Source organism: Triticum dicoccoides, chromosome 2A, assembly GCF_002162155.2.
Source record: "Triticum dicoccoides isolate Atlit2015 ecotype Zavitan chromosome 2A, WEW_v2.0, whole genome shotgun sequence".
NCBI classification, from domain to species: Eukaryota; Viridiplantae; Streptophyta; class Magnoliopsida; order Poales; family Poaceae; genus Triticum; species Triticum dicoccoides.
Window position 1 is genome coordinate 74578829 of NC_041382.1, and position 17022 is coordinate 74595850.

The 17022-nt window shown below is 41.6% G+C and overlaps 1 protein-coding gene and 1 long non-coding RNA gene across 2 annotated transcripts; one reads left to right on the top strand and one right to left on the bottom strand.

Moving 5' to 3' along the window:
• Window positions 1-1862: 1862 nt before the first annotated feature.
• On the top strand, window positions 1863-8284 carry LOC119353378. Its single transcript, XM_037619992.1, has 8 exons — window positions 1863-2262; window positions 3763-3855; window positions 5442-5522; window positions 6921-6995; window positions 7096-7155; window positions 7358-7651; window positions 7793-7889; window positions 8002-8284. The coding sequence occupies exons 1-8, from the start codon at window positions 2014-2016 to the stop codon at window positions 8031-8033; spliced, it is 981 nt and encodes a 326-aa protein (XP_037475889.1). The 5' UTR covers window positions 1863-2013; the 3' UTR covers window positions 8034-8284.
• A 1661-nt stretch (window positions 8285-9945) lies between these two features.
• Window positions 9946-16270, bottom strand: LOC119353379. The gene is made up of 7 exons (XR_005170397.1): window positions 16088-16270; window positions 15556-16007; window positions 14735-14883; window positions 14075-14251; window positions 13369-13526; window positions 11775-11860; window positions 9946-10510 (listed from the first exon to the last, which is right to left on the bottom strand). It is a non-coding gene; the product is annotated as an uncharacterized LOC119353379 (long non-coding RNA).
• Between the last annotated feature and the right edge of the window lie 752 nt (window positions 16271-17022).

The window sequence follows — 17022 nt, forward strand, 5'->3', positions numbered from 1 at the left end:
TTTTTTCTTGCTTCGGTGGAGCGGATAAGGAGTGAGTGAGGTTTTGTGTGCGGGTGACTTGTTTGGCCTGCTTGGTGATATGCGATCTGGACCGTCGGTGCCGAGATCGTACGGCTGACCGCGGTGAAATAGTTGGCGTGGAAGTGGTCTACCCGTGTGTGGCCGTGCGAGGTGACAGAGTCGTAGGGATTTCTCACAGCACTCCAAAGTTTATGTTGATCCCACAAGGAATCCACACGAGCGTTATTGTTGGCGTTTCGTCGCACTTAGGGTGTCACTGGACTTAGGTGAGATTCCCACGCATATTGCTGGAGAACTACACAACCATAGAGAGAATTCCATACTCGAGAGACAGGGATTTGTAATGCTCATTTCATTCTTTGTTCCGTAGAACAAATTATATTGCACTAAAGTAATTAAAGCTACGAGAAAAGTAAATGGTGTTTCCCTATGATAAGATTGTTAGACGCATGAGGGTTCAGTTCATGATAAGTAGTTGAAATGCCTTTGGTCAAATAGTAGTGTGATATTACTCTTTGTCTTGGATGTTTGGTAAAAGGGTCACCCTTCGATAGCCGAACTCCCATGATCAGACTTGTTTAACATTATTGTCCCGCCTACCGTTAGCATCGTCAATGGTCTACTTGGCTATTAAGATCAATAAATCAGACCAACAGCTTAAGTGTTGTGGCTTTCCGTGCTCCTTATGTCATCTTCATGCCTCATACATACCAACACATATCACAAGAAGGTCACGGAAGTGCTAGACAATACGTGCTTAGTCATATAGATATTGTAGTTCAAGGATAAACAACCGCACAACCAATCTTCAATGTAACCATGCAAATATCAAATGAGCATTAAACACAACCAATCCTTACCAAGCTCTACATCTTCCACACCCTTCCACACCCAAGGTGGGCTACTCGCACATGAGAAAAGATCTCAATCAATAACAAAGATTAAATAAAAGGAAATAATTATGATATCATCGTAAATCATCACAACAAGATGTTAGCCAGTTCTGGATCTACGTAATAAAGAATGAAAAGAGCATTGCAAATCCCTATCTCTCAAGTATGGAATTCTCTATCATCGTGTAGTCCTCCAGCGGTATGGATGTGAATCTCGTCAGGGGAGCGAGCCAATATGGATCTACGTGAAGCAAACTTTTTCTGGATCTCCTATCTCTTCTACTCTTTTTATTTCGTGATGGTTTGTCTATTTTGAAAGTATGCACTCTCTTCAAAAGAGTTGTAGGGTTTTAAGTGATGATGCGCGTGGCATGAGGTGGTGTGAACACAAATGCTCAGCAGGGCTCTATGATACATTAATTTACCTAGTACAGACAAACGCGCACACACTCATCTCTAAGAATGCATGAACGTCGCCTCCTACTAATAAACACATATCATCAAAAGTCCTGGAATAAATTCAGGAAAATACCAACACCAATGTCAAGCCGAGGATTTGAGCTCTAGTGTGTAGAGAATACCATTGTTCTTCTAACCATACGATCACAAATTAGTTTGTAATGACGGCTAGGATTGGGAGGTGCAAATTGGTAACTAAGAAAGGGCAGAAATTAATCTGACCATTAACATTACTTTCAAGGACATGAAGCAGTGGCGAATCTAGAAAAAAATGAAGGGCGGGCTGGGCTGTCTGGGTCATGTAAATATGTGTTGGATTGGGCCTGCAAGTAATTGAGCTGGGCCTTAAAACTAGTAGTAGAAATAAATTTTACAGTGCTGGAGGGGGGCTTGAGCCTGTTAAAGCCCCCCAGTAGAATCGCCCCTGACATGAAGCAGAGGGCCACTGCCCTTGGCATGCCCAAACCAGTAGTCGGCGTGTCCGTTTTTGGGCATCTCCCTCGGAAAACATACTTCACCTTCTCCGTACCTCTGTTTCTCTTGACGAAAAATCAGCGTCCACGAGAAAGGAAGCGCAAAACACAACAGAGGCATTAAGGTCGGTCCCCAAACCCCAGCGGCCGCGAGACTCCGGCCGTCCATGATCACCGGAGAGCTGTCCATGGCCGCCCTCCTACCTTGCGCCCGCGTCGCTCTGGCGCCGTCCGTCTCCGTCGCCGGCAGCATTGGCAGCTCGTCGCTGCGCTGGACCCTGCCCGTCCCCTCGCTGCGCCGGCGCGGCAGCCCGACGCTCAAGCACGTGGTACGCGCCAGCAAGGGCGCCGCGGATCAGCCCGACCCGCCCGCAGACCCGGAGGGGGACGGCGGCGACGAGGAGGAAAACCCCAAGGTGAATGAGTCCTGCTAAGTAATTAGCCGTAATTTCTCCCTTTACCTAGTACTAGTACTGCCAGGACCTGACATGAGGGGGTTTTTCCTGAAATTTTACTACTCCTACATTGGTTGCTGCTGTGACCTAAGGGAATATTCAAGTTCTAATTGAAACCTCCTACTGCGCTTTCGCAAGTTAACAGTAAATTTCAGCTGCTCCTATACTAGATTTTTTTTGTTCTTGCTTTATTCGGCTAGCATACATAATTCCTGGAGAACCACATCACTTTTTTTTTTGCGGAATCTGGAGAACCACATCACATCACACAGGTTAAAATCTTGGTGCATGCCCTACCCGAGGATTGAATTTTGTGTTCATGGGTTGTGCCGTCGAATCGTTCTCCTCTTCTGGAACAACATGTTCCTGTGGGCTAACCTTCCCTTTTGCCCAAGTTGTGTCTGTGTGCTTCCCTTCGTTCAGGGCAGCGTGAGGTGATACCAGATCGCCTTGTATCTTGGTGGTTTGGGCAATCTTGAGAGAGGAAATAGCGACTGCCGGAACTTTTTTCCACCAAATTTTTTCATCCAGCTTTAGCCAGTAGGTTAATGGGGAGTGTTCTTCAGTTATAATGCTGCTTTTGTGCTGCCCGACTTTGGTGGTCTGGTGCTGGCCTGGGCCGGTTCCTCTGTTTTTTGGGTCGCTTGATCGTTGTTTGTAATGTACTGGGACTTCTTCCCCTGTTCTTTTCTCCTTCTCTATAATAGACCAACTCAGTAGCTTAATCGTGTTAAATGGCCATCTAATCCTACATTTAAACATTTTAAAACTACTGCTACCCTACTTAATGGAGTTTCAGTGTGATATGAGTAGGGGGCAAGAGTTGCTGGGATTCAATCCCTGCCTATAGCATGTTAGAACCACTAGGATCTCTCACCAGGATCACGCACACTGACACACATGCGCACAGGAGTAGTATGAAGCTCTGTAGGTTTGTCAATAGGGCAAGCTTACATTCTTTCTACTCTCCGTCCCGAATTATTTGTCTTAGATTTGACAAGTAATTCGGGACGGAGGTAATACATATTGGGGTGCCTCTTATATAGGCTATAGGGACGGTGCTACATGGACCGACCCGCTACATTAACCAACCTAGACAGATCACAGCCGAACTGTGCCATACTGTCTTTCATACAAGCAATGCATCAAACTCAAATTGACTTCTTGCTCTTCCATGCTTGCATCTCTTTGGTATATAACAAGATTAATTCTTAATATGGTAGAAAATAATGAAGTAACATAATTGTTTCCCTTCTCTTGTGTTTTTTCTTTTGGGCCTTTGTCACACAAAGTAGAGTGAATGTGCCTTGGTGCTACTAAAGATGAGTGCTTATTTTGTTGTTTGTGATGATCCTGAATTCCTGATGTCTAAAGTTATCATTGTTTTACTTCACAAAATTGTTTCTATGTACTGTTTCTTTCCTTTTTCTTTATAACATTTCTATGTTTGCTTCGGTGCAGATGGTGAACGCCGAAGAGATTTATGCAGAACTCGAGAAGTTCAAAGAGGAGTATGCAGCAAAGAAGGGTCTTCCTTACAAAAAAAGAGATGTGGTTAGTTTGCCCATATTTAAATTTTGTTTTAGGATGTAGCTGCTTTTGTTATTTATCTTCGGCAACTGAACAATGGTGGCTCAGTTCATATATCTGGCTACTATTTTATTGAACTTAATTCCGGTCTTGGTCACAAAGCTAACATACTGTACCATAATTTGAAGGGAAATGACATGTAGATTGAATTTATGCACAGACAGCAGGCATGTTGTTTTATCGTTTTATAAGTGATCAAATCTTGCAGCACAAACAATCATTCAATCCAACAATGGTGTTGTTAAATTTCATACTAGTCACAGCGTGTAGAGGGTATGCGCACATATGTAGTGGTGTGAGTGTTGTGTGCACATATATTGTGGGTGCGCCTCGGACTTTTTAAGTTCATAGTAGGAGCATCATAAGTTTTTATTTCTGCCTTGTTGGTTAAACAACTAAAGAACGATGGAAATTAATAAAACTTTCTATCAGCAATCTATCCATTGATTGTGCATATGAGATCAGTGGCGATTCCATGTGTAAGCTGTGGGGTCAGCTGACCCCACAGCTTTTTTGATTGCAAGCCTATTTCTATTAATATTTGTGCAAAAAACTAGGACATTTTAAAGAGTTTAGTGCATTTGAACCCACAGCTTTTTGGTGCTGGCACCGCCGCTGTATGAGATTATGTCGGAACAAACTAATAGCACAACATGTGTTGTTGAGACACAAGATTGCGGCAGCTTCATGCCGCCTTAAGGAAGTCTAATGATCCTCCTACTTCCCATTTCTTTACATTGCTTGAGAGTACAAGGGTTTCTGCACTTGTACATAAACATCACAATAGCTGGTAATGTACATGTCATGATTTGATCATCTTATCCTTGTAGCATTATTTGCTTCCAGTCTAAAGCTTTGGGTGAAGGGGGGTATCTATTCGAGAAGTCCCAACCATGTTCCTTTTCTGTAATTATGGACAGTGTCGACGTTGAATTTCCTCCGATATTATGATGGTGTTGTGTGTTGTGAACGAGGGTTGAGATGGGGTAGGATCTTGAGGGGGTGTTGTCGGGGACAACAAAGACACGGTGTTTACCCAGGATCAGGCTCCCAAAAAGGGTAATGGCGTCCCACCACCAGTTTATATTGATATGAGGGTTTTAAAGAGTACACGAATTATATTGCATCTACAAATTAGCTAGGTCTTGCGAGAATGGCTTTAGCCTTCGGCAGGGGTCGAGCCCTTATCTAGAGATATCTTCTTGGGAAACAAGTCTTCAATCTTTGCTCTTTGGTATGATGTGCTATGAGTCGACCTCCTACCAAACTAGGTAAGTTATCTCCTAGTTACAACAGGATCTAGGAGTTAGCATGTCCATCATTATCTCTTCTTCAAGTACTTACCAATAGTCAGCACTAGTTCCGACATATAACAAAGCTAGTATCCTGAATATTGATAGAAATGTATTTATATCCTTGTTAGTGACCTAGTCCACTTTATGAATAATTAACTCTTTCTGAAAGTTAGAAAACAAATGTTCTTTTGAGATTTAATAGAAATGATTCATAATCTCAGTATGGAACTAATGTGTTCTTTTTCAACGGATCAGACTGATGAGATGTTCTACAACGAGAAGTGGAAAATATATAAGTATATTCAGGAGATGATTTCTTCCAATCCAAGCATTTTGGTTAGTTATCTTTATTGCATGTTTGTTATAATTTACGGAAATATTCTTTCTTGTGCATTCTGGTAGTTTTCTTTCTTGCATGTTCAATCAAATTTATGGAGCTGTTCTTTCAGATTCTAGTTTATAGAAAATAACTTTGTATTATGGGCAGATAAGCCAGAAGCATTGCCATTTTGTTTCTTTCATTTGTGATACCGATACCCTATTTTTGTCGAATACAAGTAGTACATGTGCAAGCAACATCTAACTATAGTGTAAAGATCTGTCAAAGGAATGAAAAAAAGTATCAATAGGAATTCAATAAAATGATTTTACATTCCCAACTCAATATTAAGTATTGACTAAAAGTATATGAGTTGGGGAAAAAATTCCGCTGCTGTGTTTTTTTTAAACCGACCTAACTTCTGTAAAACTTTAGCATGAACACTTTGATTTAAAATTCTTGATTGATTTACGCAACAACGTATTTATAGATATGAAACACTTGACATCATTAGGAACCCAATTGTCTTGCATGTGGATCATTGGATTAGCTTATCTGATCTTGGGCCTTAATGTTTCTTTTGAATGAACTACTTATGATTTCTAGTATATATAATGACATTTGTCCACTCCAGTCTTCCTCCCTTCTTATAAATAATATCAAGTATGTGTGTGGAATCCATGTAAACAGAAAAAGTGAAAGTTGAAGCAACAGAAAACTTGATTTTATATCACCTCAACTGAGGTTGGTGGGTCACGGACATTGATGAGTCATTACATTATTGATCATCAATATTTAGTTTTTGGGTTTAAAAACGTATTATCATCATTTTGGTGTTGTCAACGAACAGTTCCAATTGTTTATTAAGATACATAGTGCTAATCTAACTTTTAAAATTGTGCTATTATACATTGAGTCAGGGGATAACTGGTACAGTACTTTGGAAGCTAAATACTACTCCCTGCGATCCAAAATAAGTGTTGCAGTTTTGAACTGAGGTTGGTTCAACCTTAGTGCAAAACTGCGACACTTAGTATGGGTCGGAGGTTGTATTAAGGTTGGTGTGTCGGAACACAGATGAATCATAGCAAACCAGACATGTTGTTATAAATGAGGTTGGTGTGTCGGAACACAGATGAATCATTACATTACTCATCGTTAGTATTTAGGTTTTGGGTTTAAAGATGTATTCACAGCACTATGGCGTTGTCAACGAACGGCTGCGATTATTTCGTAAGATACTTGGTGCTAATCTAAATACAAAATTGTGTTTTTATACATCTGCTCCTTTGGAAGCTTCCTTGATGTTTTAGAAAAGAAGCAAAGATGTCTTAGTGTGTGCTACAGTTAAGGATCTGGCTCTAGAGGTGTACGCAACTTTCACTGATTGTTTGTTAATTGGGTGAAACTTGTAGCATGTGGAAACCGCCCTGTCTCAGGAACTGTGCATCCAGGCTGGTGACGCTCTGGATTTGGCTAAAAATATCGTGGTAATTTCATATTTTTCCGCAACTCTCTTATAACTACTTGGTGTGTACCTTTTTTTCCTTTCATTGTGTCCTCGCAGTTAACTATTTTTCGTGCGTTCAGTATAGTGCATCTTACAGGCTCAAGCGGCCAAGTGAAATTTCCGTGAATACAACGGAGCAGGTACTTAATCTTTTTTGTATCCATAAGGAAATGTTTTTATGTGTCTAGGAGTAAATTGCTTGTGGGGTCCTTGAACTTTCAATAATGTATTACAAAAGTGCATGCTTTAGCATTATATTTTGATTAAGGATGGGTCATTTCTGTACTCTGTTTTTTCCCTCTGCTATATGCATTGAATTACTCACGATTTCACAAAACACAGATGGTTCGGATCTATGCTTCCACCTTCATGAAAACCGCCGAGGACGTCTACCATGGGAAGACCAACACGGCAACCCTCTGTTATTATCTCGACGCTCTCGGAGGTTTGGCTGCGATCAGCCACATCTTATTCGTCGACACTCTAGACGCCGTGAACGATGTACTGCTCGAAGACGGTAAACCGAAGCACAGCCCCGACGTCGACGCAGAGGCTGCTTACCGCAGGTTTGAGCAGAAACTGTCTCTTCCGGAGCGGAAGGTTTGGGCGAGGGGTTTACTGTTCAAACCATGCGAGGTACGTACAGATATCTACATCTAGTTATGAAACAAGCCATTCGATCGCTCCAGGCCTTCTATTTTATTCCCCAAACGCATGTCGCTCTGAATGCCCGGGTTCCGCGCTTCTTATTGCTGCTGCTGTTGTTATCCCCTGCAGATTCTGGAGCAGATAGTCTGCCCTGCGACGAAGCACACGAGGCAATTCATTGCACAGATGATTCGGCTGCGCAAGGATGCGCTGAACCAAGTCCCAGGTACGCTGGCTGTTTTTATTATTCTCGAGATATCGAGCCTGGACTGGAGAGTTTCTTCGTGATTTGGTGGCAATGTCGTCGCTGATTTTCATCCTCTCTTCCATTGTCGCAGATGAGCACAAAATTCGATCGGACCGGCTCTGACGAGAACTATGTTAGTACTACATGCTAAGCTTAGATGCATGTATTGTTTCAGAAGGAATGGTGTGCCAGTGATCAGATCATGTGCTAAGGCCTGTGTAACCTCTATTCAGCGCCTCCGTTATGCCGGATTTCTCTTGAATTGTCGTAGTTTCATACAGTATATCCTTCTGTTGGGGAATTATGTGTTAAGTATACTACTTAAGATTACTTTTCGGATTTGTGTGATTAATCGAGTATGCCCTTTTATATTATTTATTAAGTACTCCCTCCTCCCCCAATATGTTGGGCGTATTAGAATTGAGCACGAAAATTAGCGCATCCTCCGTTACAGTTTGCTTGCAATGGAATCAGCAATCTGAAGAGAACAGGGGTGCACTGGGCTGGTCTTTTTGCTTCCTCGCACGGTTGCTGTCCTCCAATATGTTGGTGGTTACTGTCTGAGGACACAACGGGGATTTCTTTAGTTAGTTGTATGTATGTATATATATATAGCCCCTCCAAGGAGTGGACACATGCTTTTATTTCATAAAATTTGATGTAGAAGTTTGAAAAAATCATGGTGGGTAGGGGGCGCCCCCTAGAGGGTACACAAGTTCCTTTGCCTCTGCGCCCCTCTCTAGTTCAATTTGATCAGACTAGATCCTAATCCTCGTAACAGAGAAGCCACATGAGGTTCTCTTCTCCCTCCTTTAATTTCCCGGTGCCGATTAGCTCTGGATGGCGAAGCGCTGCCGGATCATGAAGCTTGTACGCTTGCAATTTGTAGAGAGGTCGTGCTTTCGGTCTTTTGTTTGAAGGATCGTCGTGGACGGTTCGAGGGACTTCAAGAACGATCTACACCAACTCTTCTTTCAATGCAACTCAAAGTTGGTTGATTTGATCCAAATCCGTGTTCCTCAAATCGTGATCGCAAGACATTTTTGTTTTGTTTTCTACTACGTTTTCCAACACCGAAAATATTTGCCATTGTGGTTAAGGCTCTGGAATCGGAAAGGGAAGGGGTGATTGCGCCGGGGCAAGGGAGATGAAGGAATGGTAAAAGATGATTCACCTTGACTCTAGCTTTACTAGTAGAATGCCCGTGCGTTGCCACGGGCATTTTAAAAATCTGTCCTGTTCATCATGACCATGTTCTGCTGCAAAAAAAAGGTTTATGGATATATGATATTCATCACTGCAATTAATGCTACTAAATTTCCTGATCCATCAAACCATGGTAATGAATCTGAGTTCAATGCCCATGCGTTGCCACGTGCTAACAAAGTCTACAAAGAAAAATGTTGTGTGACATTGGAGTCATTGACTATCCACATGGGATGATACTTCATGGTCGTCATGTGGTAGACAATTGTGTCTCATTATTGCCTTCCTCTCCTCCATTTTCTCGGCCTCATGTGGTAGACAAATGTGTCTCATTATCGCCTTCCTCTCCTCCATTTTCTCGGCCTCATGTGGTAGACAAATGTGTCTCATTATCGCCTTCCTCTCCTCCATCTTCTCGGCCACCACGTGACAATTTGCTTCCTTCCTCCCACTGTCCACCAATCCGTGTTTTCTCCCCCCTACCTTGCACAGTTATACTAAGAATCTTGTTCAACTCCAAACAATCTTGTCCATTTGGCCATCTCATAGATTATAGATGACTCACACATGTCGGTTATTCCAATATTGTGACATTGGCAGAATCAACGCACTAAACATGTGATTGTGACCGGGCCTGGTTAGCAGTTGAAACATGCCTAAGATAAAGAAATGTTTACTCAAAACAGATATTTCCAGGGATAATTTTTTGAAGGAAAGGGAGATATTTGGGTTCATCCCAAATTACCGCATATATCTTATGGAACAAATTTCATCAACTCGGCTTCTAAAATAGGACTTCTTATTTGAGGAACATAGAGTTGAGAAATAATAGAAAAACGATGTTATATATACTCCATGATGGCCTTTCTTTTTATGGCTACAATAGTTCTGTGAAGCAAATAGTGAAGCCTGAATAGCATGAGATTATTCCTTTTAAAAGGTAAGTCACATGACACCTAGAAATATATTTTTCCTTCCTCTTGGACACAGAATAAGCCAGGTCATTGTATATTGAGGAAATAAACTAATATAACTACAAACAATAACCTTCTCCTTTGCACAACAATCAATATTAATATATCGTTATGACATTATGCTAACAGGGTCTTGGGGGTGGCTGCCGCCCATGCGTCACCCCAACAGGAGCCTCCCCGGTGCAGCCTTGGACTTGGCTGCCTCATGCAGCACAACCGCCTCATTGCCGCCCCACCTCGCGCCACCGCATATATCTTATTAGGTTAGCACCGATCGCGTCAAACATGTACCATTAGGATCCGCACGCACATCAGACGCTATTGTCGATTTTATACCTTCTTCCTCTCCAACTATCTTCTCATCTTCGCATTTCTAATCCAAACTCGCCATCGTCGTTGATGGCGCAGCCGGCTCGCAACCTGCCATAAAGTTAAATTAAGAACAACACAAATAAACAAGCATTTAGTCCGTCGATCTCATCTCATGATCCAAGTGGCCAAGCCCATGTACAACGCACATCAACAACAATTCAAACACTCGCTCGTTGACGGATAGTTAGTACAATGTCTCCATTATTACTACCACTACACCTGTATTGCTATCGAATATATAGAGATATTTATATATAGTTAGAAGCAGGTGTGTTGCTATAACTCTTAAATCAATATGACGTTAATATGTATTTACACTCTTCTCTCAATCTTCTAAAACAAAATTAATTAAGCAGTGAATTTTGAAAAAATATATGAGCACAAATTATAATCTTAATCCTGCCATACTGTTTTATGTTCTTTGAAGATGATCAACACTAATAGTGAATTTGGAACATAAGAAAAGTTGAGGAACGTCAGGCACTCTCCAGATTCTTTGCTCATGGCCTACAGACAAAATAATAACAACTATTCAAATAGAGAGATCAAAGTTTAGAACTTCAGACCGCCAATGTAAATGTTTCTTAAGGATGGTATAATTTGAAATTATGGCCTCAATGAAAAAGCTTTCAAGGTATTCACACATGGCCTACAGTACATGGCTTTTGTGAGTGCACGCTTTGCGGACCTTTCATTTTATTGATCAGTCACAACAAGAATGATATGATTTTTTTTAGTTGTTCCAACTAACAAAAAATGAGCTTCTTGAATAGGTGAAGAATTTATGACAGAAAAGGAGATAAGGGCAAAGCAAACTGGAATGAGCCTTGATTAGGTAGAAGGAAACCCCAAACAGAGTTGCTACAATCTGAAAAGGCTCTAGGTTGGCACAATCCTATTTAGATACTGGGACCAACTTGCGAGGATTCACCTATCTGGATATATATGGCATAAAACATTAACTACATGATTATTTTCCCATGAAGTTCTGTACACAACTTACAATAAAATAGCTCGGTTCATCTACACTAATTTTTGCTCAGATCAATGGCGGCATGTGACAGAATGGTACACATAGCCTAAGCAAGAGGATTGAGAATAATCCAAAGTGGAAGGCAATACACCAACCATTAATCAACCAAGAATAGTCAAAAAAAATTTAAGAGCATGTGCCATACTCATACCAAATGAAGAAAGATTGAAATGAGAAAATGTTTTTCTATGAAGGAACCAAATTAAGACAACATGAATGGATAAAGTAAGAGGATTGGTCCTTTGTAAAGAAGAATTGGGAAGGAAGTACAAATCTAACCTTGGAATGAGGATTGATTATTCTTGTCTATCATCCGAACAAAGCATTTTCTCAAAGCTTTCTCTGCAATGTAGCGCGCTAGCACTCTACAATGCAAAAAATATATCATGAATATATTAGTATGTGAATGTGAATAAGATAATTAATATGAACTCATGTATATGCATTAGATACTTGCTAAAAAAGGAGAAGATAAAACAACAATCAAAACCGACACACATATTCTTTAGAATAAGATAAGGTTGATTGAATAGTATATAAATGTCAACCGGCTTTTTATATCTATTCTACAATATGGGTCAATTCTGACAAGGATCCAAGATAATTGAAAAAAGGAATGCACGAACAAAAAAGGGAATGCACAAAATTTCACATCAATTTAGAGGAAATACTTAAGAATGATGAGGAAAAAAATATATATATGAATAGCTCACATTTTAAAGCAGGCAGGCACACCTATTCCACAGAGTTTTAGTTTTAGGGAGCTTGTAAAACTAAAAGACGTAAACTGTTTTAAACATGTACTATCTTTGGGAAGCTTTAGGAATGTTGTGTATTAAGTAAGAGGCAGGAGTTGTGTATTAAGTAAGGGAATGCACAAAATTTCACATCAAATTAGAAGAAATACTTAAGAATGATGAGGAAAAAAATATCTATATGAGTAGCTCACATTTTAAAGCAGGCAGGCACACCTATTCCACAGAGGTTTAGTTTTAGGGAGCTTGTAAAACTAAAAGACGTAAACTGTTTTAAACATGTACTATCTTTGGGAAGCTTTAGGAATGTTGTGTATTAAGTAAGAGGCAGGAGTTGTGGATGTTTAAAAAATAACCCCTGAAAGAAATATGTGTCTAAACAGATAGGAAATCAAGGTGCTCATGTTACCTTTTGAAGGTAGAAAATCACATGTAAAGCAAGAAGTGAGATATAAGGGATCATATGCATTGATGCTTTTTTATAGGGTGCACTACTAAAATACTATGGTATAGTGTGTACGCAAATAATGGGCATAAACAATTGATACATGTAAATTATTATGTTAGAAGTATTTAGTATAAACAACCCACACAAAGTTACTGTTTTCTATCTAGTATAATGTCATACATGGAAACATGAAACTGGTACGGCTACAATCATTTAGACCTCTCTCTCTCCCTCTCCATGGCCCCTCTCTCTCTCATCATTGGTGATACAACATAAAGAAAAAAGAGAGACTAAAACACATGAGAGCTAGAGGATATACATTTTATCTACATTATAGATATGTACAGAGAAGTAACTGTGGATGTCAATGTTAATGCAACAAGGAACCTAATGGTTTTCCAATGCATATAAGTAGCCTGATCAACATAGTTTCTGAATATATATGTAACTCATTTTATTGATTAGAGTAGCCATTGTATCAGGCAGTTTTGGATCTTCTGAATCTCAAGCAAAAAAGATTGAAAACCAACTATTTCCTAAAATTACATATCAAAGAATATTCTATTTCAAATATAGATAAAGTGACATGCCAAAGCAAGCAAATTTAATAAATATGGGAGATTATTTATTTCCACAAGCTGAATGGAGCTCTCGACCAGCACTTTCTTACCATATAAGGAAGCTCATGTCTAGAGCCGCGGAAGTGCAAACGTCCAAAGATATAATATTGCGCAAAAGGGCTAGGCAAGCTTTCATGGAGTACTCGGCGTTTCAAATGTTCAGAGATGAGACATCCAAATCTGGACATCGCGTCAGTATTATCTCAGCCTGCATAAAATGAATTAAAATGTATGAGAAAGATAAAATATTCCTGAGTTTTAGGAAGCTAAGAACCAATTAATATATTTTTGGGCAAGAAAGAAGTGTATAAAATTAGAATAACAGGGTGTAGTACAATCTCAATAAATAATTTAAGCTAGGAAAAAAGAGTACATAATTCAGTCTGGTGTTTTTATTTCCATTCACAATTCATTGACATCAATTTATCTTCTCTCTTCCTTTGTGTGAGACTGCAGCTACATATTTAAGTCACATATGTACATGAGCTTTTTTACGCACATAACTAAACTAAGATCATGCTTTCGCTTTTAAATCCTGATTGGATGCTAGCATTTATTCCATGGCTCCGACATCAGTTAACCAGAAGGTTTGATACAATACAATCCATCATCGCTGCAGCAGCCGATACAATCAATTTATAATGTAAAATGGATGGACCAAGCACAAAAAGGCCATGAAAATACAGACATGCATAGATCCACCACCATTTGGAGAAAAAAATTCATCCACCACTCTCTGGAAAATTCCTTACTTACCGCGGCTCAGTGGTGACGAACACTTCCGGGCTTGGACATCCTCCAACTCGTCGGTGACGAAAGACCGGCTCATTGTGGAATCGTCGCTCCCAATAGCACAGGAGCTTCCGCGACTCCACCCCCCTCCTGTAGAGTCGCCGTTCTTGAGCGGGCCCAAGTTGGCAGCAGCCCCATCACCTAAACAAATTGAACTGTTAATGATCCAAATCATAGGCACCAATAGTAACTCAAAATGGCAGTAACGAACGCACTGGTGAATCCGAAGCCATGGAAAGAAATTAGTGAAATTCAAAAAAATAAATCTGGGACATCTCTCCGAAGTATGTTAGTATGATCCAGAATGTCTGAGAACAAAAACAATGTTGAAATGGAAATTACCCCAAATCTGCAGGTACATGTTGCTAACAACAAATTGCATGACTTATAAAATACATCAATTATGTCACAAGCTATCAGGACTTCCGATTCATAATGAGTTTCAAATTTAGTGTACATGAAGAGTCCAACCAATTAATATATGATCTAGAAAAGTAAACATGCGCATTAACTTAAGTACACTCAATCAAACTAAGCAATTGACTTCGCAAACATGGGATTATAGAGAACCCGGCAATAATAAAGAATGTTTCGGGTTTAAAAATAAGGATGATCAGGACTAACCTGCGTAAACACGTTTTAGAATGTGTCTCAGTATCTGAGTATATTCATCATTCGACATCTCCTTGATAGTTTCCAAATTTCCAAATTTCCCATGTATCGCCTAGACGGAGCTTGGGGGAGGCTCTCTTCCTCTCATATGCATCTCTTTCCTGATGAAATTATGAAAGCATATGATAAAACAATGTTAAGAAAATAAAACATTTGCAGACGTCTTTTGTGCAAGTATCTCAACTGTAACTAAGGGTGAGTTGGAAACAACATGTCTCTTACCTTGTTGTCAGGGATAGCTAGCGCCTAGTAAACAAAAATGATTTCAGTTGGAAAACATAATTTCTGGTGAAGTAGCATGATATTTGCTACCAGTCTGATTTGCTTCTATGTATTTTATTGAAGAAGAAAATCTACACCAGCACCAACCAGAACGTGGGAACGAAAAAGAAAACGAAAAAACTGTGTTGGTCATTGCCATAGCTGCAAGTCAATGAATTCTAAGATATTCTCCAACTCAAGAGGTACACCACCGTACATGCAATGCAAGCTACAATCATTATCATCTCTGAATTTTCTTAATTCACAAAAGGAGTCTATTCACCATTAGTCAGTAGAAAGGAGATACAAGTCTTATGCGTAAATAACATGATGGAAAATTAGATGCCAACCATTTATGTGATATTCAAACTTACTATATTTCCAAATTGCAAAAGAAAAAACTTTAGACAAAAGCCTGCACGGTTACCGGCTAGATCTCATATAAAAATTTATTCAGAAGCCTAGAGCGGTGATTACTGAATAGTACTAATGCTAGTGTAGAGAGAATTAACTTGTTGTGAAAAGCGGAAGAGGCTATGGCCAAGAGTTTGTTGCGCCCAAAGGGTATGGCATCCTCCCGTGGCCGACAGCAACGTGCAGTGCCCAGGATCCACCGTCCATAGCGTCCTCCTTGACGCGACAGTTCCCGCTGTCCAGCGCGCTCTCAATGCCTGGGAAAAAAATCCCGCCCAAATCAGGATCCAGCGCAAAAAAAAATAACAGACTCCCAAATCAGTGGCGATGCAGGGCATCGTCAGAGGGGCACGGATGGCACGCAGACAAAATCCATGATGCGGCCATGGCGGCACCAATCTCTGTCGGGGAAGAAAAGAACGGCGCCATCGCGTAAGAAGGGCCAGCCGCTTGACCCGATGCCTGCGAGGTCGTCGCTTTCCTCGACTCGACCCTCCATGCGATTAACGCGACCATGCCCTGCCGCGGCGTCCGTGGGGATCCGCGGCGTCTGAACAAGCACAGATTGCAAGCATACTGCATAAATGATTAGATAAGCAAACCATCAGGATTCAGGAAGCAAGAACTCACTTGGAGGAGGCCTTTGGGGAGGCCGCCGAGGAGGAGGAGAAGAAGTGGTGCGCCGGGCTGGGGCTGGGCGTGGAGAAGGGGAAGAAGGGGGACGTCGTTCAGTGCTTCTTGGAGGCCGGCGTGGCGGGCGCCGTGGAGGAGGGTGGAGGCGGCGTGGCCGACGCGGGCGGCGGCGGGAGGCGCCGTCAGCGTGGCGGGTGCGCGGCTTGGCGTGGCAGCCCCCCATGGGGCGGGGTGGGCGGGGGGTGGGATCTAGATCTAGATCGCGGAGGATGATGCAAAGTTTGGGGAGGGACGCAGGCGGGGCGGCGGCGGGATTCGGACAGCGGAGTCGATAGGAAGGACGGCGGCGCATGCACGGTGGCGGCGGGCGGCGCACGGCGGGGCGGAGCAGGAGGTGGCGGCGAGATGGATGTCGAGGTGGGATCGAGGAGGCAAGGTCGTGCGGGACTGCGGGGTGGCTGGGCTATTTTTTTTCTTTCGTAAACCGGTGGACGAAGGCGTGGCAACGGGGATGTGACGAAGGTTAACCGACGAAAAAAACCGGACGAAATGGTGGGACGAAAATTGATCGGCGGACCCTACCAACTGCTCCATTAAGAGTAGAGATATGCATAGTGATGAGTCGTGCCACCGTGGGATGATTGAGTCCTTGGTAATTAATCTGCATGTTTCCCGGGCGTCCTACCTTGAGCAGGTACGCGAATCAAGGAAAGAAGATAGAAAAAAATATGTCCCTAAGCGGAACATAGGCCCTCTTACGACCCTCCTGATTGGACATGTTGAGGTGTGGGGCCCCCAAGTTGCCAGAAACCAGTAAAGGTCCTCGGAGGAGCATGCTTCGCCTGCAAGGAATTAACTTTGGCATAAAGGACCTCGGACCAAAGATCTATTCGGAACTGAGATGTCTGGAACTCACCTATGAAGCGAAGACC